This window comes from Cygnus olor, chromosome 24 (genome assembly GCF_009769625.2).
Source record: "Cygnus olor isolate bCygOlo1 chromosome 24, bCygOlo1.pri.v2, whole genome shotgun sequence".
NCBI lineage: Eukaryota > Metazoa > Chordata > Aves > Anseriformes > Anatidae > Cygnus > Cygnus olor.
Genome location: NC_049192.1, coordinates 5,084,011 through 5,105,002, shown reverse-complemented (window position 1 = coordinate 5,105,002; position 20,992 = coordinate 5,084,011). Strand labels below are relative to the sequence as shown.

At 48.3% G+C, this 20,992-nt stretch overlaps 1 protein-coding gene across 3 annotated transcripts in view; it reads left to right on the top strand.

Moving 5' to 3' along the window:
• BRPF3 (bromodomain and PHD finger containing 3) overlaps positions 1 to 19,803 on the top strand; it is a 30,845-nt gene extending 11,042 nt beyond the window's left edge. For all 3 annotated transcript variants that reach the window (XM_040535730.1, XM_040535729.1, XM_040535728.1), the window contains exons 5-13: positions 650 to 778; positions 1,157 to 1,469; positions 2,743 to 3,009; positions 3,179 to 3,655; positions 6,077 to 6,170; positions 8,922 to 9,019; positions 11,059 to 11,156; positions 13,098 to 13,252; positions 15,967 to 19,803. In XM_040535730.1, the coding sequence (XP_040391664.1) occupies positions 650 to 778; positions 1,157 to 1,469; positions 2,743 to 3,009; positions 3,179 to 3,655; positions 6,077 to 6,170; positions 8,922 to 9,019; positions 11,059 to 11,156; positions 13,098 to 13,252; positions 15,967 to 16,150 (1,815 nt within the window). In that variant the 3' untranslated portion in view covers positions 16,151 to 19,803. The remainder of the gene's footprint in view (positions 1 to 649; positions 779 to 1,156; positions 1,470 to 2,742; positions 3,010 to 3,178; positions 3,656 to 6,076; positions 6,171 to 8,921; positions 9,020 to 11,058; positions 11,157 to 13,097; positions 13,253 to 15,966) is intronic.
• Positions 19,804 to 20,992: the final 1,189 nt, after the last annotated feature.

Here is a 20,992-nt window from a genome sequence, read left to right as displayed (position 1 = left end):
AAGAGATCGAACTGGTGCTACAACTTGTTTGCTTGAAATCAAGACAGCATTAGGGACTCCATAAAGAATGGAGTAAGAAACTGTGCTAGGAAACTCGTGTACTTCTAACCGTTATTGTGGTGTGGTTTCTGCCTTGAAGGGTGAGAGCTTATATCTTGAACTTTGTTTATGCTCACTTGTCTAATTATGAGTGTTGTTGTTCGTGTAAACACCTACATACTTTTAACTTTTTTGTAATGTTGCTAATTGGCATAATATCTCGAGGCAGGGAGTTCTATAGGATAATTTACCAGGCATGAAAAACTTCTTCCTGTTTTCATTTTTAGTTCTATTCTCTTTCAATTTTATGGGGTTCCCTCTTGTTTGGCTTTATGAGATGGGATGAAAAGGAGTTCCCCATACAAAAAGTCTGGACTCTGAAATTAGGCTCTGCAAAGTGCTGTCTGCTAATATGCATCGTGCACGTGGAAAAAACAAACTGTTTGCCAGAAATTCTTCAGCAGTGAGTCTACCAGGCCAGTGGCATGATGACCTGAGGTCTCCACCACTGGGTGGGGCTGGGTTGATGATTCAGGAGAAACAAGAGGGAGACGCTATCTGCGTATCCTGTCCTCGATAACTGTGCTCATCGCCGTTTTCCCGTTCTCAGGTCAAGGTTCAGCAGGCTGCTATGGAGCTACAGCTGACGCCTTTCAATGTCCTTCTGCGCACAACGCTGGACCTGCTGCAGGAGAAGGATGCTGCCCAGATCTTTGCAGAGCCTGTTAACCTGAACGAGGCAAGTCTCTTTCCTAGGGGTGTCTAACGGGTTGGAGATGAGGTGTTGCTGGGCAGAAGCTCGTGTGCTGTCATAACCCGGGCAGCACAAACCACCTTGTCCCAAGCTGCTGGTGGAGTGAAGAATATCTCAAAGAGGACTCACAGTGTGGGGATCCTTCCAGGCCAAAACAGGGTGTTGTTTTCTGGAAGCTTCAGCGCATCTCAGACAAGTAATGTTTTGCGGAGACAGGATGTGTCTGCCTTGACTGGGTGACACACAAATAAACTGCTGGCACTGCCCCTTGCAGGTGGAAAGGGCGTTCAGAGTGCTTAAGATGGATGCGCTCTAGTTGGCTAGTAAATGGTTTTTGTAATTGTACAGGTTTTATATGTTTAGGTTCCAGATTACCTGGAATTCATTTCCAACCCAATGGATTTTTCCACCATGAGGCGGAAGCTGGAGTCCCACCTGTACCGAACATTGGATGAGTTTGAGGAAGACTTTAACCTTATAGTTACCAACTGCATGAGGTATAATGCTAAAGACACGATTTTCCACCGAGCAGCTGTCCGGCTCAGAGACCTCGGAGGAGCGATATTGCGTCATGCACGGCGGCAGGCTGAAAACATCGGCTTTGACACTGATGTGGGGATTCACCTGCCCGAGTCACCCAAAACTGAGGACTTTTACCGCTTTTCTTGGGAGGATGGTGAGTGTTGATTAACTTTTACTTTCTGGATAGATTGTAACCGTGTACTTTGTTCTGAGCACGTCACACAGCCTGTGTGAAAATCATAGCCATCATTCAACATAAAAAATGTTTCCTATCCATGTATTTACCTAAGCATATATCTAACTCCTTCATAGCCTCAAAGAGCAGGTTTTCAGGTGAGTTGAGCTCTCAAAGCTAAGTGCAACTTAGTTCCAGCTCTTTTAGTGCATATCTGCCTCAGAACTTTGTACCTGCCTGTGTTATTTGATTTGTGCCGTGGGTGTATCATAAATTGGTATTTTAAAGAAGAATGCAAAGGTGGATCTAGGAGTTTTGCTCTAAGGAAAGATCAAATATTTCATTGTAAATCAAAGCGATAATCATTATATGCTTGTGGCTTGTTACAGAGCCAACTCTGTATTGTTCAGGGGTTGAGACTATTTTCCTTCTCAGTTTCTGTGATTCTGTTGGTTGCAAATGTGACAAATAATGAGGGAGAACTGAATGAGAACACTAACGTGGTTTCACCCCTGTTTGAGGATTGCACAGGAGGTGCAAAGCCTTTCAGGGTAGGCAACAAATTGGCAAAGTATAGACCAGCTAGATTAGATGGAGCCCTAAGGGCTGGGAGGAGATGATGTGGCATTACGGTACTGGGACCCAAGCAATCCTTCTAGGTGAGACTTTCCATTCACAACATGACCCCAGCCATGCCCACAGCCAAGATCAACATCTCAAGAGGCAGATCCCAAGCACCGGCTGGCGATGGTGTACAATTGCTTTGCTAAACTTAGTGCAGAACAGGGCTGCCATCCAGCACTCGGAGCTTGCAGTCTGTGATTCATTTCCTAAATGTTTCAACCCTCTTAAATACAGATAGTCTGTTACGGAATTCGTGTTAGTGTATGATAGGGCAGCCCTCAGCTGTCTGCCCTGCTCCAGCAGTTGCTGGCACTTCAGCAGGCCCGTGAAGGACCTGGACTGTGAGCTGTCTTGTGTAGGGTGCAGACACGTGTTCTTTCACTGCCATCCCTGGGACAGTAATGGGAACTGGAGGGCAGTGCAAGTTAAATCAGCAGCTCTTTACCCGGTGGAAGGAAGTCCGAGCTCCAGGGCTAATAATTTGTAAATCCCCAAACTAAAGCAACTGGTTCATAAATAGCATCGATGGTAATGAGGCATGGCTTTGGTCCCAAATAGCAGCAGTGGAATTCCCTTCTCTGAAAAGCCTTGCTCCTTCCCTTCACTGTTACAATTTCTTTTGCTGCAGTGGATAACATCCTCCTGCCAGAGAACCGGGCTCACCTCTCCTTGGAGGCCCAGCTGAAGGAGCTGCTGGAGAAGCTAGACATGGTGAGCCCCATGCGGTCCAGTGGTGCCCGGACGCGACGCATCCGGCTCCTGAGACGGGAAATCAACTCCATTCGGCAGAAGTTGGCCCAACAGCAGAACAAGACCATGCCCAACGGGGAGCCTGTGCCGTGGGAAGCGGGGCTGGATAAAACGTTGAAGGAAGAGGACGAGGAAGGGGAGAAAGGTGAGAGGTTGCAACAGGATTTTACTTCTAACTTTCCTAGTGCATGTTGAGAGCCAGCACCTGCTGTTCCTCCTGTCTATGGCTTTAGTGGAAGACAGGAGTGACCCTGGCTAGTTTTGAGAATAACTCTTTCTAAAATGTTCAAGCAGATTCTTTGTTCCTTTATCAGATGATGCCAAGCCCCCGCACCCTCCCACCCTGGAGCCCACAGGACCCGCACCCTCCTTCTCGGAGCTGGAGTCTCTACAGGACCCTCCGACGCTCAAACCCATCAATGAAAGCAAGTCCTTGAACCAGCTGCAGAAGAAGGTGGTGTCGGACAGGGAGTTCTTCGACAAGAAGGCGCTGCAGCGGGAGAGCCAAGCCTTCCAGCGCCTGCTGAGTGACAATGGCCTGAATGGACTCGCCTTGCCGCCTGCAGACACCCCCACCAGCCCCCCCTTCAGTGGCGTGGGCCGACGGACATCTGTCCTTTTTAAAAAAGCTAAGAATGGGGTGAAGCTGCAGAGGGGCTTGGACTGCTCCCTGGAGAACGGGGAGGACCACGGGCGGAGCGACAGGGAGCGACAAGCCCGGAAACGGCCGCAGAGCAGGAGTTACAGCGAGAGCGATGGAGAGAAGTCGCCCAGGCAGGCAGGACAGAGAGGTGATTCCTGGGGAGTTCTCTTCCTTTTGTACACCTGGAAACTGCTAGGTAGGGCTGGGAGAGTGGGAGTGCGGAGGCCAGGTATATGTGTTTGCATGTGAACTGCTCACCTGAAACTCACTTTGTGCTTGGAAGACACACAGTCGCCAGAGCCAGAGGTGCCTGAGGAAAGCCTCACCTCTTCTGCAGGTTCCTAAAACGGGGCAGACAAGGCATGTCCACGATGAGTTGCACCTCTTTTCTCCCCTGACTATCCTGGAGTTTGTAGTAACTTAGTTCAGCTCTAGACAGCTCCGTTTTAGACATTTAAAGGTAACGAGATGAAACCCAGATTGGGTTACAAGTAGTTCTCCCTTTCACCAGTCAGCAGGGCTGCTGAGAGAAGGAGTTTGCCATTTTCTGTAGAGCAAGCCATCATGCCCAGCTGCTTGCAAAGATGTTGAATGGCCTGGCTGCAGATTCCAGGGTCTGTAGTAAGGGTTGAGAAGTGTTGGCATTCCTGCCCTCATGGGAAACTTTGCGTCGAGTTCTACTCTGAGCTGAGGAGTGAGGGTTTCCTTCTGCAGAAGTGATGTGTTTGTTTGGAAGTGCGCAGTGGACCAGTAACACAACACTCGTGTAAGATGAGATGGTAAACACTGCTTTTAAACCAAGCTGTACTCTCAGTTCTGAGACTCAGATAAAATTAGTGGGAAGACCAAACAGGTTCCTTTTCGAAGGAGACCTGTAAACAAGAATAAGCAGCTGAGATCAAATTTAGAAAGATTCAAGGTGAAAAGGAACATCTGAGTGACAGCAATGTGATTTCTTTCCAATTCTGTGTTAAAAGCCATCGTGGGACAGCTCCCATGTGTAAGGCTTGACAGCCCATACCTCAAATACCATCTTAAAGTTATTTGGCTGTCGAAGGTTGTTCACAAATAGAGAGTGGGAGGAAAGCAATTGCACATTGGGATTGACTTACCAGGACAGGTTAAAGGAAACGTGAATGTCTTCTCCAAAGAGAGGCTGCTAGTTGAGGGACACACTGTCATTGTGTGCCAGTAATTAAAGCAGAGAGGAGTTACCCACAGTGGATAAAGCTCTGAATGAGAAGTTGAAATTAAAAAAGCAAAAATACAGGAAGGGTGCTGGAAAATCAGTGATAACTAGGCAGTCCTATTTTTCCTCTGCTGAAGAAGCACTGGTGTTGTTTTTATTTCCTGAATCGCAGCACTGCTTTGGTGATTCAGTGCCTTTGACTGTTTCAAACACAATTGTTTCCTCCTAACTGGAGGGAGTGTCTGGTATGCCAGGTCAGTGTTACCACAGAGGCAGGTCAGCGTGATCGGGGTTGTCAGACCAAGGTGTTGCCCAAAAATACACTCCCTGTGGCAGCTGCAATGTTAAAGCTGGAAAAATAATAGTGGCCTTGACACGATTTTGCCCTTTGTGTGGCTCACGGACTTCTGGGGAGCCCGCAGGAAACCTGGGGACTGTTGGACCCCTGTGCTGTGTTTAGGATGGGTTGTGTTTAGGATGTTTAGGTTCTGTTTAGGATGGCAATGGTTGTCTGCCTGCTTGTGCCTGCTCTGCTTTTCTTGGGGCAGTGTTGGGTTGGTGCTTGGTCTTGGGGGTTTTTCCTTCTGCACCCCTGCCTGCGCTGGGAGATTTGGTTCTTGTCTAAGCCCAGAGGTGAAGCCAGCTCCCTCTGTAGGTATCCCTCTGGTGCACGGAGCAGGAAACCTGGCAGCAAAGGTAAGATTTCCAGTGCAGTCAGTGCCTGGGGCAAGGAATTGAAATATTCCACTGCAGTGACATTTGTACTGGCCTGAGAGGAAGAGGGGGGGCTCCTACCCAGGGGGAATTTGCTTCCTCGGTGTCTGCTCTGCCTGTTGGAAAATCTCATTTTCAGATATTGAAGCAAACAATTTTTCCTAGAGAAGTTTTGTTCTCAGCACGGAAGCTGTAACCAAATAAGTGATGGGTTCCTGTGCCTGCTCCATGGGACCAGCCTGGGAGCCAGGCCTGGGGTGAGGCAGGGATAAGTCAGTGTGAAGCTTCCACGTCTTTTCCAAAAGCACCTGAAGCCAGATGAGCAAGGGCTCCACTTCCCAGCCTATGTGTCTGGCCTTGCCCGGTGAGCTGTGTGCTGCACGGAGCTCTCCTGTACCATCCCCAGGCACTCCTCCAGCACTCGCTGCTTCTTCAGGCAGCCCAATTTCCCGCGTGTGGGGAGCAGAAATACCTCTCACTGGTCACCTTCGGGTTCCAGCTGAGCCTGGGCAACTGAGAATTTCCCTCTCCTGTTGAAGCACTCAGCATCTTTGTGACTGCTCCTGCCTTTCCAGGTCAGCAGGCAGGGACCCTACCCGAGTTTTGGCAGCGTTTCTGTGTGTTGTTGCTGTTTCTTGGGGCTGATTCCCATTTGTCTCCTGGCAGGAGTGACCAACGGCTTTGCGAAGCACGCAGAAAACGGCTCCGACTCCGAGTGTGGCTCAGGCCTGGGTGGTGGGCTGGTGCTTGAAGCCTGCAGGTAAGACCCTGGCCTAAGCTGCTCCCCCAGAGTATCTCCTCTCTGGATTTATTGGCCTGGGTTTGTCTTTCAACTTCTTTGTTTAAAACCCAGCCCAAATAGTTAGTTATTTTATGTGTTGAACCTAAAGAAAAAAGCTGCTAAGGCTCCATCCTGTCCTCTTAAGCTCTAGGTCCCAGAGCACTGCTTGATTTTTCAAGCAGATGGGCATCTGGTACGCTCCTTTTTCTCAGTATGTAGGCATCCTCTTGGCTGATGCATATCTTCCTGTGGTCCTTGAGAGCCAAGGCCAGAAAACCCTTTGATCCGAAATGGCCAGCCCAGCACCACAGGCAAAACTGAACCTCTGCCACCTACTGAACGGCTGCTTTCTTCCTCCCAGAAGTTTAAAAGCAGAACTTTCAGACAGGACTGAACAGACTGAAAGCAGTATTTTGGTCAGACGCAGCAGGTACCATGGTACCATACCCATTTTCCGGTCTTATCTGCCTGTCCATCCCTCCTCACACTGACTTTACACTTCACAACCCTTTCACTGCACAGTGAAATCCATGTCATAACAGCGTTGTGCCAAAATCGTGTGCAGTGTGTGCTGTGAGTGCAGGCTACAGGGGCAACTAGGGTTGATGTGAGTAATATTTTCAGTGCCTTAAACAGGTCATTGCCCTCTGCTTGTCTTTGATGGTCCTGAGGGTGATGGCCTGTCAGTAGGGAAGTACATTTCAGTCACTTTATGCTTCCTTCCAGTGCGTGTGCTCAGTTAGTCCTGTAAAACCCCAGTGCACTGGTAGCTGGGCACTTGAGATCATAAAATTCCCCGTGCACACCCATTGTTAGGACTGAGACTACAGTTTGCTGTGTAACAAATTATTCTGCAGCAGGGTTGAGTCCCAGGAGCATTTTTGAAATGAAAACTTCACTCTGCTTTGCAGAGTGATCCTAAATGTTAGCTGTCAAAAGAGGTGTATAACTTGTATAGCTAAGGTTTGGTTAGTGTCTCCATCATAAATCAGTTTTCAGAGGCTTAAAATTTGGCTACAGCACAGTTGGTTTGGGGTTGAAATTGACATTTTAACCCTGGAGCAAACTTTGGGGGGAATCCCTGTGTTCTTCATCCAGAACTTTTGAAAAAAATGAATGTGTGCATTGTGGAGCAGCAAACAAGAGGAGCTGGTATTTTGTTAGTTGGCCTTTTAGCTCATGAACAGCTTTGTTTAAAACATGGTTTGGACGGAAGGATAAGCCATTATGTGCCTTAATTCCTTCAAATGGTTCGGCAAGTACTTGGAAAGGCCCGGGGCAGCAGGCAGTGCGAGCAGTGTCCTACAGGTATGCAGAGCTGTGTTTTTGTCTCCTTTCCTGGTGTTGCTCGAGGGCCTCGTGGTGCCTGTGCCTGTGGAAAGAGGCCAGGCCTGGGTTTGGAGGGAATGAGCTCTTTGCGAGGGCAGGAAGTGGTGGCAGAGCGATCCCACGTCCGCTGCCAGGGGCTGGGCAGCCCCAGGGGAGCACGCAGCGCCCCAGTGAGTTATCTCCCTTAGCAGATGCTGAGCCCCTTGGAGGCAAAGGGCCTCTGACGCTTCTCAGAGCTGACATCCACCCACCTCCTCCTCTCTCCCCTTTTCTCTGGGTTTTGTACCCAAATCTACAGCTTGATCATCACTGCCTCTCCTGTAAGTCGGATATTGCCACGATCCCCATGCAGATCTCACAAGAAACTATTGCAGTAAAATACTGTAAGTCGAGAAGATGCATCGATGGGAACAAAAAGCAGAGAGCTGGATTCATGCAGGGTTGTAATGTCATTTAAATGGGAGCCCTTGAGTCATGCAGAAATCCTTCACGGGGTGAGGATGAACTCAGAACAGGACAAGGAGCCAGAAACTTGCTTTCAGACCGTGTCTCGGTCTCATGGCCCTACTATATTTACCTCAGTTTCCCCATCTGGAAGTGAGAGAGACAAAACTGAATTCACAGGGGAGCGTGGGGGCTTGTTAGTTGATGTTTGCAAAGTACTTTGAAGATGAAAAGTGCGATGTAAGTGCTTATTATAATAATTGCAAGCAATTCACATAGCAAAAATTACATTAGAGCTATGTGACACCCACAAAACAAGGAATTAAAAACAAGCTGATGTCTCATGGAGAACTTGTACAATTATTCTATTTAGGAGCAGCTCTGTTTACTGCTTTTTCTCCACTCTTTCTTTCTGAGCACCAGGTACACTCAGAATGGGGTGGTTATTAGAGAATTGTAAAAAATAATTACAAGAAGTGAAAAAAATACGATTGCCTAAGATGGAGATGGTCTGTTTTCTGAAATGTGCGTAGTAGGGAGGTAAAAGGATGTTCAGAGCTTGGGCTGATAGAGTTCAGTTGCTGATAGATTGGCATCGTACCAGAGGGCTGCTCTGTCCTGTCTGAAGTCTACACGCGACTGGGTGAGCCCACATGAGTGCCAAACATCACGGCATCACCTCTCCAGCATGAAGTCCTTGCTGGGTTTCTTCCTCACGTTAATAGTGAGGTTTGTATGAGGCCCCCCTCATCACTCACGGAAAAGCTGGGATAACGTCCAGCATTCCTGCACCAGAAGAGACGTTTTGCTGAAGTATTCGGTGTTCTTTTCACATCAGGGATGCACCAGTGCAGTAATTTTCCACTATTTTAAACAGGGGAATCCATTTATTTGGCTGTGTGTTCAAGGGTAATCTGGTTTTTCCTAATGCCCTGCTTTTCCTTTTTGTTCCAACAGTGGTTTGATGCCTCCCAAGCGAAGTCGAGGGAAGCCAGCTCTTTCTCGGGTGCCCTTCTTGGACGGTGTGAACGGAGACTCTGATTACAGCAGCTCAGGTGAGAGTGGCTCACAGGGACTCTGCTTTGGAGAACACCTCGCTCCTGTCCCACAGCACGACAGGGCTGAGACCCCACCTGAAGCAGGGGGAGCAGGTCTCAGGGCGTGTTGGGAACCAGCCCCAGGAAGCACGCAGATGGCACAGTCAGGATGCTAACCTGCCTGCATGTTACCACCCTGCTTTTACCATGCTATTGCATAAAAGGTTTTTCCTGCTTTCACTTTTGCTGATTGCTTGTGCCCTGTATTCTCCTCAGATTTTCTGTTGGTCTGGTGTAATGTGTCTGGCACTGCCTTCTTCAGATAAGGGACTAGTTCTCTTTAATGATGCTGCAATACAAACAGTAAATGATAATTACAAGAGAGGTCTCTCTGGAGATGACTTCATAGCTCTTCCCTCTTGTATTGCTATCCTTGCTTTCAAGGTCTTCGTAACAGAGTCATTGTCTTTGTCAGACTGCGCTGTCCAGTAGTGTAATTAAGTCACACTCCTCTAATGCTCCCCAAGGCAACACACCATTCTTCCAGCACTCACGTGGCCAGATTCTCATCTTGGTTACGGTGTGTCATTGATAGAGTTATTGCCGGTTTACGCTGGTGTCTCTGAAAGAAGAATTCAGCTTTGGCATCGCGGTATGCCCGTGCCCTTCTGTACAGCTCCTGTGCACTGGCTCCTGTCTCCACGGGAGCTGTTATCATCCTGGACCCTTTGTGCTCAGCAATCTGCTTTGGAGATAAGCTTACAGAGAGGGGCTGGTATCGGGAGAATTAGAATCACATGATTCTGTGCTTTATAACATTGTTTCATTAACAGAAGAATGCACTTGGAATGTAATAACGGAGAAGCACATCAGATCTGCCTTGGCAGTGCACTCATTTGGGTTGTATTCTGCGTATTCTAGATTCAGTTTGACTTGTGGTAAAGTCGGAATATTGACCATTCCCCCCAGAGGAAGCACTGCTTGCTGTAAAATTCACAGTAAAGAAGATTGCTCCTTTTCCAGGGCCAGGAGCTAGCAGATGAGTTACTCATGTCTTGAATAGATCTCCTGCAACATTTCTGACCCGAGTTTGAAAAAATCAGTAGCTAACAGACTTCTGTCAATGAGAAGCAGGCATTTCCTACAGAGATCAAATACTCTCAACGTATGTGACATCAGAATTGGCTGGATATTTGTATTTACAAGGAATAAAAAGGAGCTCTCTGAGCGGAGATCCAAATCAATCTCAGATACAGCTTCATCAGTTCCACTGAGGGTGGATTTAGCTTGGTGGAGTGTAATGGACCAAATTCATCACTTTTATACCCATTTGATTTCAAAAATGTTACAGCTATTCATTTCAAAGCAGAGTTTGGTGAACCTGATCTAATGGAAAGTGTCCCTGGGGGTGGAACTGGACGGTCTTTAAGGTGCCTTTCAACCCAAACCACTCTATGATTTCTCTGATATTATGATTCCACATGTGTGCATGGACTTAGACCTATGATTTAGGAGAACAACTGTCTTAAGGCAGAACATAACTTTATGGACAGACCATAAAAAAGGCTGGACATTCACTGTAGCCAAGCTGTATCTCATCGCACGTTACATTTATCATAAACTTACTGCAGAAGAGATGCGTGTCTTATCATGTATGGATGTGGATACCAAATGTATGTAGGTTCAAACAATAAGTGGCTTTCCATTTTGCTCTCTGTCTTTATTAAGAGAAATGGTCTGGAATTGTGCATTTGTGCACGTCACTGACTAAATGTATGCTTTTGTGTGACAAGTAAGTCGACAGTAGGTTTGTTCTCAGTAAAAGTGAAATTCCATCTCTCTGCTTTCTGCCTAACCAAACAGGATAAAAGAAGTTGAAATGGGAATATTGTCAACGTGTTTTAAGTGCAACAGTCGTTCAGCTGCTTTAGCTGATTGCTACCAAGACAAGGCGAGCCATCAGGACTGGGTTAGGTGACAGGGTGGTTTCTTGTGTTATTGCAACCTCCGTGCTGGTACCTGGGCCCTTGTAAGCCATGCCTCCTTCTGTCCCTTAGGCAGGACTCTCCTGATGGCCTTTGAGAGTCAGGCTGAGCTGGAGCCCTTGGAGCTCGTGTGGGCCAAGTGCCGTGGCTATCCCTCCTACCCTGCCTTGGTAAGTACCTTCTGCTCTCCTGCAGTCTGTAGCAGCAGCGCAGGTACCCCAGAACACAGTTCTAGTGTGCAGTGTAGCCAGACAGAAAAGGAGAGCTTCTCAAAATCATGCAATATGTGGGTTTTGTTTTTTTCCCTTTTCACAGTTTATTTTCCCTGTGCTCATTGTTTCAGAGCCCTCTCCTCTCCCTCTCCTCTCCACAGTACTATAGGAATGAGAAGACTTAAATTTTGTAAAGGCAGGCACTGGGTGCCACTGGTGTCTCACTGCCCCTACATTTTCCTACCCAGTGAGTACAGCTGTATACGTAGGTGCCCAGCTGGCCTTATAGTATATATAGATCCTCTTGCAATAGCTGTATGTTTGACTTGAAAATGAGAATGTATGCATGTTTTGGAACCTAGTCCTTTAAAAAGTGTTTAATTGATATTTATCCCTTTTTAGATATTTAACTATTACTGTGAAATCCATAAACTTGGCTTCAGTGAGCACCATGCTCAGTTCCAAAGTAGGATAACATGCAGCTATTGCTAGGAAGTGCCAGTAGCACTGCAGGCTTTTAAGTGCTTGTTAAGTTATCAGCAGAGAGAGATTGCTGAAGTAAGTATATAACATTAGGTAGTCTGACTGTGTCTTCTTGTTTCTGCTCCTTTTAAATATATCCCTTGAGACACGGCTCTTCCAGCCGTCTCTGCTCCGTGTAGTTTCTGCATGGCTGCAGCCGTTCCCCGAAGTACCTTTATGGTTGGGATCACTAAGAGAGACAGCGCTTGTGACTGCTGAGAAATTGCAGGGGGTTGAAAGCAAGCGTAGTCATCACGGAAATTATACAGGTCTCTGCATCCAAACAGCAGAGCTGTGAAACCGTGCGTAAGCTGACACAGCATGTATGCCCGGCCGTGGCTGAGTACAATTCTGATGCTGTCAAAAAGAGCAGATTCTGCTAGAAGAGTGACCCTCATCCGTGCTTTTACTCTGGGTAGGAATCCAGAGGAGAGAACAAATTTGGGTCTGCTTGCCTTATTGGCCAGCCACAGCATTTTGTTGATCATGATGTGGCTACAATCAAAGTTAGATTGTGCTTTAGCATGGCAAGGTTGCCCAAAAATAAAGCTTTTTTTTTTTTTTTTTTATAGCAATGTGTCGTGGTGGTAAAGTGGCTTAATAAAATCCTACAGCTGGCCAGTGTCAAAGCCAAGCTGCTTTCTCTAGCCCTTAGAAGCCAGGATCAGGAGGCAGAGAAGAGAAGACCTAGTATTATATCCACCTTTCGCTGCTTCATTCCCCTCCTGTGATCATCTAGCACAAATGTTGGACACTGACATTTCTGCTTGATATAGGGACAATTGATGCATTTGTTGTAATTTCTCTCCAAAATGACTCTAGTCTGCATTCCCCTAGCCTGATAAAGCCAGCATTGCTTGTCAGTTCTCTTAAATACTGGGTCTGATTCTGATCTAATAACAGCATAAATCTCAGCAATGCCACTAAACTCAATCGAATTGCACCAGAATGGAGCTGTTGTGAAATAACATTATGCCTGCTGAGTACAGCAATGGTCTTAAATTTATTGCACAGGTTTGGAGAGAGGGAGGGAAATCCTTTGCTGAACACAACCATGCTGAGTTTGTGCTTAATTACCGATTAGCATAAATGCATCTGCAGCCACACAGAGCCACATACTTCTGTCCTTTCACTTTTTTTTTTTTAACATCAGGTGCTTGGCTGTTGGGCTGACTGGTTTCCTTTCCAAATTGAAGCCTTGAGGATAAGAGAATTTGTTAAAAAGAGCTGCTGAGATAGAGCGAGCAATTTGCTTACCCATCCTAAGTAGGTTTTAATCGTCTAGCTTGGATAGATGGAAAGAACAGGAAAAATAAATGCATTTTCTGCAGTGCTTGAAGCGCTTTGTGCTTAAATATCCTTTCCCTGTGTCACTAGATAATCGATCCCAAGATGCCGCGTGAGGGTTTGCTTCACAATGGAGTCCCCATCCCAGTCCCGCCCATGGATGTGTTGAAGTTGGGGGAGCAGAGGCAGACAGAGGCAGGCGAAAAACTCTTCCTCGTCCTTTTCTTTGACAACAAGAGAACCTGGTGAGTGCATGCAGACAGGCGGGGGCCCGTGGTGAGTGCTGTGACAGAGAGGGAAGATTTAACATAATCTTTGGTGTATGGGAGCGTACACGAGTTATTGTTATGATGATGTTATGTGTAAATCAGAATTTAAATATGCAGCAATCAAGAAAAGTCTAAATGGGGAAGCCGGTCTGCTTTTCCATGGCCCAAGAACATGACATTTGACCGCTCCATTTCCATGCTGAGCAGCACGACAGCCTTCACCCAGGGGTCACAGCACCACAAAAATACTGAGACACATGAAGAGCCAATTTAGTGGTCAAAATCTATGGCAAATTATAGGGAGCATTTTACTTCAAAACACAAGCAGACTCAGCCGCCAGTTTCCCTGCTGCACAAAAGATTTGCCAAGAATCTCCAGGGTAACATTTTCAAAATGCTGGATTTTTTTCCATATTTAGACCTAAACTAACAGCCTGAGTCTTCAGAGGTAGCGATACCTGCAGTTTTCAAATGAAGCCATTTGTTTTAAGATGGAAAATGTAGGTGTAAGCACCTGGTTGAGGGCAAGTGAAATATCTCAAGGCCTTTCACTGTTCTCAGACAGACTGAATCTGCTGATTTTAGTGTCAGGGGCTGACCAGGCTCGTGTGGTAGCAATAACCCAGACAGATACAAAAAGCTACAAACCAATGAAGTGCCTTAAAAATGAGCAGTAAGGCTCTGAAATCAGCATGTGAAACAATGGGAAGCTTGTAAAATTGGAGCATTGTGCTGGAAGAGGTGAGTCCCCGTAACGAGGCAGGCAGCCGTCTGCTGAACCTGCTGGATTATTTAACCAGCAAATGCAACAGGAACCAAGCAAATAAACAGTAACACAGGAGTTGGTGTCTGCCTGCTGCTGGGATCAAAGATCTGCAGGGTTTAAACTGAGGACAAAGCAGATGCTGAGCAGTTGGGGTGCACATGCAAATGGAGGAGAGAGTAGACTTGCCTATTCTTCCCTTTCCCTCTATAAAACAAGACACCGACAGTCTAAAAAAGGAGCCTCACAGTACTTCAAGAGCCCTCCTCCTCCTTCGTCTCCTTGATATCGTCTTTACCTGCACCCTGGAAGGGATTCTAGGGAGGTAGCAGCCCTGCCAGGATCAATATTTCTCCTGAGGGCAGGGGAGGGCTGGAGGAAGGGGGCGAACGCTGCCCAGAGGTTGTGCTGCAGCTGGAGGGAAGGTTCATGGGAGAGAGCAGAGCCAAATGCACAGCAGGTAAAGCAGCAAGGGAAGCCTTGCCTCCTACGTTTTGGGACTGCAGCAGCGCTTTGTGCAGTTAAAGAGGTGGAGGCGAGGGGTAAGACAGGCAGGAAAAGTGTGTGCTCTTCTTGGGAAGCTGAGAAGGGGGGGGGGTCACGTTTGCATCACCTGATGAGTATCTTCATGTCTTCTGGAGAAAAGAGGTGTAAAGACGCACACATCTGAGGCTTGTTATTTGTACGCTGCATTGTTTCACTTTCCCTGATTACCAGAACCTCCTGATAACAGGGCATGTTCTTCAAAGAGGTACTAATGATTTTTAGCTGGAAATCAATGGCAATGTCACACTTCCCCTTACTGTAGTCATCAGTTTTGAAAAATCTAACTCCAAGTTTGTAATTGAAACTAGCTGCCCAGTAAAAATCAACATTTCCTCTATTTTGCCTTGCTGTTATTGAAGACAGAGCTCCAGTGGTTCCTGACATTTTTAAGTGGCCACTTCTTAGATCCTTGAACGCAATTTGTACAAAGCCAGAGCATCTCAGGAAAGTCTTAAGACCCCGCTTAGTGCCAGATCCAAATTCTGCTGACTTCAGTGAGGCTGCAGAAAGGTCACAAAGACAAAACTTAGCCCCTCATCTTCATGGCGAAGATGCACTTTGCTGCCCTGGGTTGACTGTGTTGGCTGGCTGGGAAACGCATTGAACCGTGGCCGAGATTTAACTCCATGGGGCTGGAGTTCATTAGGAAAGATGTCGTGTTTCTGAGTGTGCTAATTAACCTGGGCTAACGACTGCACAATAAAAACTCGGTGTAGACAAGGCACTTGCAGTGTTAGTCATCGTTTGGTTGGGGTCAACTTGGGCTTGGAGCGTGTCTCCTGGAAGCTGCCTGTTTTGGATGATACTAAGATGATTGTACTCGCCCAAACCGTGATGCTTACAGACTCCTGGAAGAAGGCAGAGCTGTCTTGGTGATAAAAACTTTCCGCAGTGGAAGTCCCTGTACTTGCTCTGTGCGGAACAAAAGTTTCCAAGTTTCCCTGGAGCTCCAAGGAGAATTTACAGCCTCGAGGAAGGACAGTGGAGAAAAATCTGTGCTCATGTAGGAAGGCATTTTGGCTGCAGTTCTTCCATGGCCATTGCAGGCATTTACACCTTCAAAGCATCATTGTGGGGTGTTAATTTAAAAAAAAAAAAGTAGATCATCTGAACATAGCTGCTCCTGGGGAGATGACAACCAGTGACTAATTGCAGCTGAGACCTGTGGGGAGTGCTTGAGGAGCTGGAGCACTGGGCCTTGTCTTGGAACTCTTGGGACAACCGCCTTGTCCTGAGCCAGGCACATCGTGGCAGTCAGCCTCCCGCAGAGAGCTCAGGTGTGATGTTGCGAGGTCAGGATTCCTCCAGGTATTTGCTCTTCGTTCCCCAGCCTTTCTCTTCTCCCTTGGTGATGGGGTTTTGTGCTCTCCTTTTATCGCAGGCAGTGGCTTCCGCGTGACAAAGTGTACCCCCTCGGCGTGGACGACACCGTGGACAAACTAAAGATGATGGAAGGCCGAAAAACCAGCATCCGCAAGTCTGTGCAGGTGGCGTACGACCGAGCCATGATTCACATGAGCCGCGTGCGGGGAGATCACCCCTTTGTTACGTCTAATTATCTGTAACGGGTCGGGGTAGCCAGTCCTCCTCCTCCAGACCCCGCGCTCGCCAGGGGGGTCAGAGCAGACCGCTCGGGCGCTGAGCGGCCAGGGGCTCGCTGCCGGCGGGGAGCGGGGCGGCTGCCACCCCCTTCGTGTCCTCGTGCGAGGTGCGCCGTTCCCAGCAGCCGTCAGCACTCCTCGAAGTACCCTGACACGTGCCAAAAAGCCTGTCCAGCTTCTTTCTGAATGTGTCTCGCTGAAGAGCTGGCAGGAGATGAGATGTGTAAGTCTACAGGGCCGGGAGGAAGGTGTTAGGAAAAGCTGCTGGGCGGCGGGAGCCAAGGTGAGCTGATGCAGCGAGCAGAGCCCAGCGCTCGGATGTTCGGACCCTCGCCCCTGCCTCCCCCGTGCCACCAGGGTTTGCAGTCATCAGCCAGCCCTGGGCGATTCCCGGGAACCCGTCACCGCTGTAAGCAAACCAGGATCCTTTATGGAAATCCCAACTGGACTTTCTCGTGCCAAATTTACCCTGACCATCACTGGCCTTTTTATTTTTTTTAGATGACATTGATTGTCCCATCATGTTCAAGGAATTGTAGCTGGGAGTTAGTATCACTCTATTCCTGCCTACGTACAGTGTTTTCATGTTCGATTTCTTGCATTGCATTTAGAAAAGTTTGAGATATTTTGGTAACCTTCCCCTCTGCTACACACACTTACATGCACAGATGCACAGAGCTTTAAATATAAAAAGCAAATTATCTGCTTTTTTTTTTTTTTTTGGTGTGTGTTTATGTCCTAGAAATTTCTTTGGTAGTTTCAGATTTAAATTCTGATTTCCATGACTGTGCTTGTTCCAGTCACATTTCATATCGTGGTTTAGTACAGAATTGAGTCTATAAGCAAAGATAACTTCCTTTTTTGAAGAAACAAAACTAATTTTGGAGGTGTCCAATGAGCTAGAGCAGCTTTACAGGCACTGAGGTTGATCAGGGTTGGAGGGAGATGCATCGTTTGTGTTGTTTTATGCACATTTGGTGTGAGGCTCCTCTTCCTTTCTTCCTTCTTTTCTGTCTCTTTCAAGTTTTCCTCGGGCTTGGTTTGGGTTGAAACCAGGCACCAAGTAGAGCACACAACCATTTTGCCTTTTCGCCTTCTCTCACACACGTCTGTCCCTTCCCTAGTGTGTGGGTCTCCAGCGTTGTCATCATTAAAAAACAAATAAACCCAGCTCTGCTGACAACCCCTGTTTTTTTCTGGGTTTGCACGGCAAAAACAGGGACAAACGATGTTCGGAAACAGATGACAAAACCTTTTCTATTAGCCAAGGACTTTTGATTTCTCTGATCTCTTCTGTTGTGTATCCCTCTTTGCTTTCCCATTTTAAGAACCAAAGGTGCAGAGCAAGATTGTAGATTGAATATCACCATTTCGCTTTTTAACTCAATATTTTTTTATTATTTTAACTTTTTCATACTGAAGAGAATGTGGGGTCAAAATAATAATTAATAATAATTAATAATAATGAATAGTGGGGAGTAATCACTGCCATTTCTACTTGGTCTACTTTTTTAAAATACCACTTCTTATACATTGGGACATGGAACCACACTTTAAGGAAGATTCCTGTAACATATAGAGATGGGGCATAGGATTTTGTAATAATAATAATAATAATAATGCCTACGGAGTGTGGCTAGGGAAGGATGTTGTGTATATAGTTGTAAGATATTGTTCTAAATTATTTAGACCTATTGTCACCATTCTTGAAGTCCTCAGTTGTGTTGCTGGGTCTTTTATATGCACACGGTGTAATTTATTTCGAGGAACATACACTTTTCCAGGTGGTAGCTCAGCTGTGGACTTGTGACCTGTGTATATGTTCTAAGATCTTGGGATTTGTTTGTTTCGTTTTGTTTTCTTTTGTTTTGTTTTTGTTTTTTTAATGACATTTTAGGATTTGGATTGGCTAATATCCTGCTGTTGCTACGGGACCTAAACGTTACTGTCAGTCTGCTGTAAAGCACAGATTGCTCTATTTATTGTAGAAAGTGAGTTTATTTGCTTTCTAGAACTGTTTATATCAGATGGTATAAGAGAGGTAATATGAAAATCTATGCTTGTAAAGAAAAAAACAAATGCTAATTTTACCTACTATAATCTGACTGTCTGAGACTATATTTTCTCTCTGAGAAATAAATGTTCTAATGTATAAAAAAAAAAAAAAAAAAGAGTCCGTGCTAGTGTTGTCCTGACGTCCGGGCCTCTCGGGTGCATGGGGATGGCAGGCAGAGGGTGCTGATACTGCGGGCTCTGCTCTGGAAAATGCTGTTTCTTCCCTGGTTGATGGGAGCCGAAGGAGCCTTCCCAGTCCCTTGGGCTGGCTGGGGGAAGAGCGAGGGTGTCCCCGGCTCCTGCTCGCTGGACGCCCGCGGCCGCGGGCTCTTTTCTTCCTTTCCTTCAGCAGAGGATGCTCAGCTCGCCCGGTGCCAGTGCAGGCGACGTGGACGGGCTTATGGCCCTGAAGAGGATCCACAGGGAAGGAAGACATGCAGGGACTAAGCCCTGTGTCGCCTCAAACGTCTCCTGCAGGTGAGTTTTTCCCTGTGCAATGCATGGAAGCGTTGGGTTCTGCATGATGGGATCCCAGCCGGCACCGTGCAAGGCAGCCCTCTGCTTGGGGCAGTTGCAGAGCCCCAGAGGGATGGCAAGTGGGAAATTTGGGGCTCGAATACCATCTCCTGGCAGTGCTCGTGGCCCTTAGTGGGCCCGGGGGCTCCTGCGGTGCAGGGCGACAGGCAGGGAGGCTCGCCAGCAGATGGAGACAGGAGCCGAGCGAGTGGCCGCAGCAAGGGCTGGGCTCTGCAGCCTGGCTCCTCCGAGCATCTCCCTTCCCTAACGAGCATCTCCCCTAACGAGCATCTCCCTTCCATCTTCCCTAACGGGCATTTTTCCTCCCTGCACAGGGCCGTGCTGCTGCAGGCAGCGGCACACCATCAGGACCCTCTGTGGAGCCCCTGGTTTTGGCTGCAGGCTGCTCTCCAAGGAGAGACACAGGTACGGTTCCCATCCACTGCGAGCGCTCCCCGTGCAGGGCCAGCGGTGCAGATTTCCTGCTCTGATGCAAAGCCCCGCTGGAGCCGAGGGACTTTTTTCCCTTCCTTTTCCCCACGCCGCTATCAGAGGACCACAGCACCACAAATGGCACGGGGGTGGTGTGCACGAGGAAAAGGGTATTTGGGCTTTGCAAGGGGTCGGGTGGGTTAAAACAAAGCCTTGCCTCTGTCTCCACCTGAATTTAATTTAAAGGGAACAGCCTGAAGAGCTCGAACACGATACCTGGGGCAGCTGGACCTGGGCAGGGCTGTGAGCCTGATGGCAGCTGTGGCTGAGGGATAGGGAGGAGCTGCAGCAGCATTGGGCATGGCTGACCTGAAGGCCACAAAAAAACACACCAAAAAAAAAAAAAAAAAGCACAAAAAAAGCACAGCTGTCCCGTGTGTGACTGCTCCGAGCACCCATCCTGCTCCTCCAGTGCTGCCTGGCCACGGGCACCACCCTGGGATGCCTCAGCCCTCCCGTCTGTGCCTTCCCAGCAGTCTTGCTGGGGCTGTCTTACTGCAGCTTTCATTCCTTAGCCGTGTAAAGCAGAAACAAACCCCGGCTCACCGTCCCTACCCTCTCTGGGCACAGCTTGACCCGACAGGATGGGTGAAGCACCGCATGGGTCGCTGCGAAGGCTTTATGGCAAAGTGTTCTGGCTCAGCGAGCGTTGCAGATGTGTGAGGAGGCATTAAAAAAGGTGAGCTCCTAACTTTCTTTTTAATGTTTTCTACCTGTTGCAAGAAGCAGGGGAGAATGGGGAGTTAGGAGCAAGCGGGGTTGTTGGGAAGGCTGCGACGCGGGAGCAGCACGCGGTGTCTTCCCAGAAGGAAAGCACCGAAAAACAGCAGCCGTGGCCCTACATCAGTCCACCCGCCTGTTCAGTTCTACGCTGGCAGTTTCGGTTGGAATTATTAGATACTAATAAAATAGCTTCCCTCCACCTCCTCCTTTTCCTCTTAACAAATGAAATGATGACTTGGGGAATTACTCTGCGGCTAAAAGGTTTCCATGACAATGGCACCTTCCAGGCGCTCCAGCAGCAGCTGGCCCCAGCCCTGGTGCTCGCCCCCGGCTTCTCCACGTGGGCCAGGGATCGGGGAAAGGAGCCCAAGGAGCCAGGTGAGGATGTTTAAACTGCGACAGGGCAGGGAGCCAGCCCTGGTGGTGGAGGTAGCCCCAAAGGGCAGGGTGAAGCGAGTTCGTGGGGTTTTATTTTGGGTAGTCCGTGAGCAGGGGGGGCAGAGCCTTTGCGGGGTTGTGCTGGGGGCCCCAGCAGCGTTGCCTGCAGACCCTGGCAGCGTGGCCCCCCCCCCCCCCCCCGAACAACAGGTCCTGACAATCCCATGGGGGTAATAGGGCTGAGCCCCCAGTTAATACCCCGCAGCCCCCTTGCAGTGCATGGGGCAGGGATTTGGGGGCTCGGGGCTGCCCCAGCCCCCCCCCGGCCCTTTTCTGAGACCTCGGGCTGAGACGATCCCCCCAGCCCAGCGGCCACCAACAAACCAGCGCCTTCCATAGCCGTGTAAAGAACCAGGCCTTTATTGCCTCACGCCAGCGCCTCGAGGCTCCTGGCCTTGCTTCTCTCTCTGCTGGCCCCTTGCAGCCAGAGGGGACCATGGGGCAAAGCACCCTACTAAGCCCCCCCTTGCTAAGCCCCCCCCGAACGACTGCTGCATTCCCCTGCACCCTCCGATGTCCAAATCCAGGTGGAAACACCTTTCCCGAGCCAGGCGCCCACGCAGAGCAAACCCAGCTCCCTCA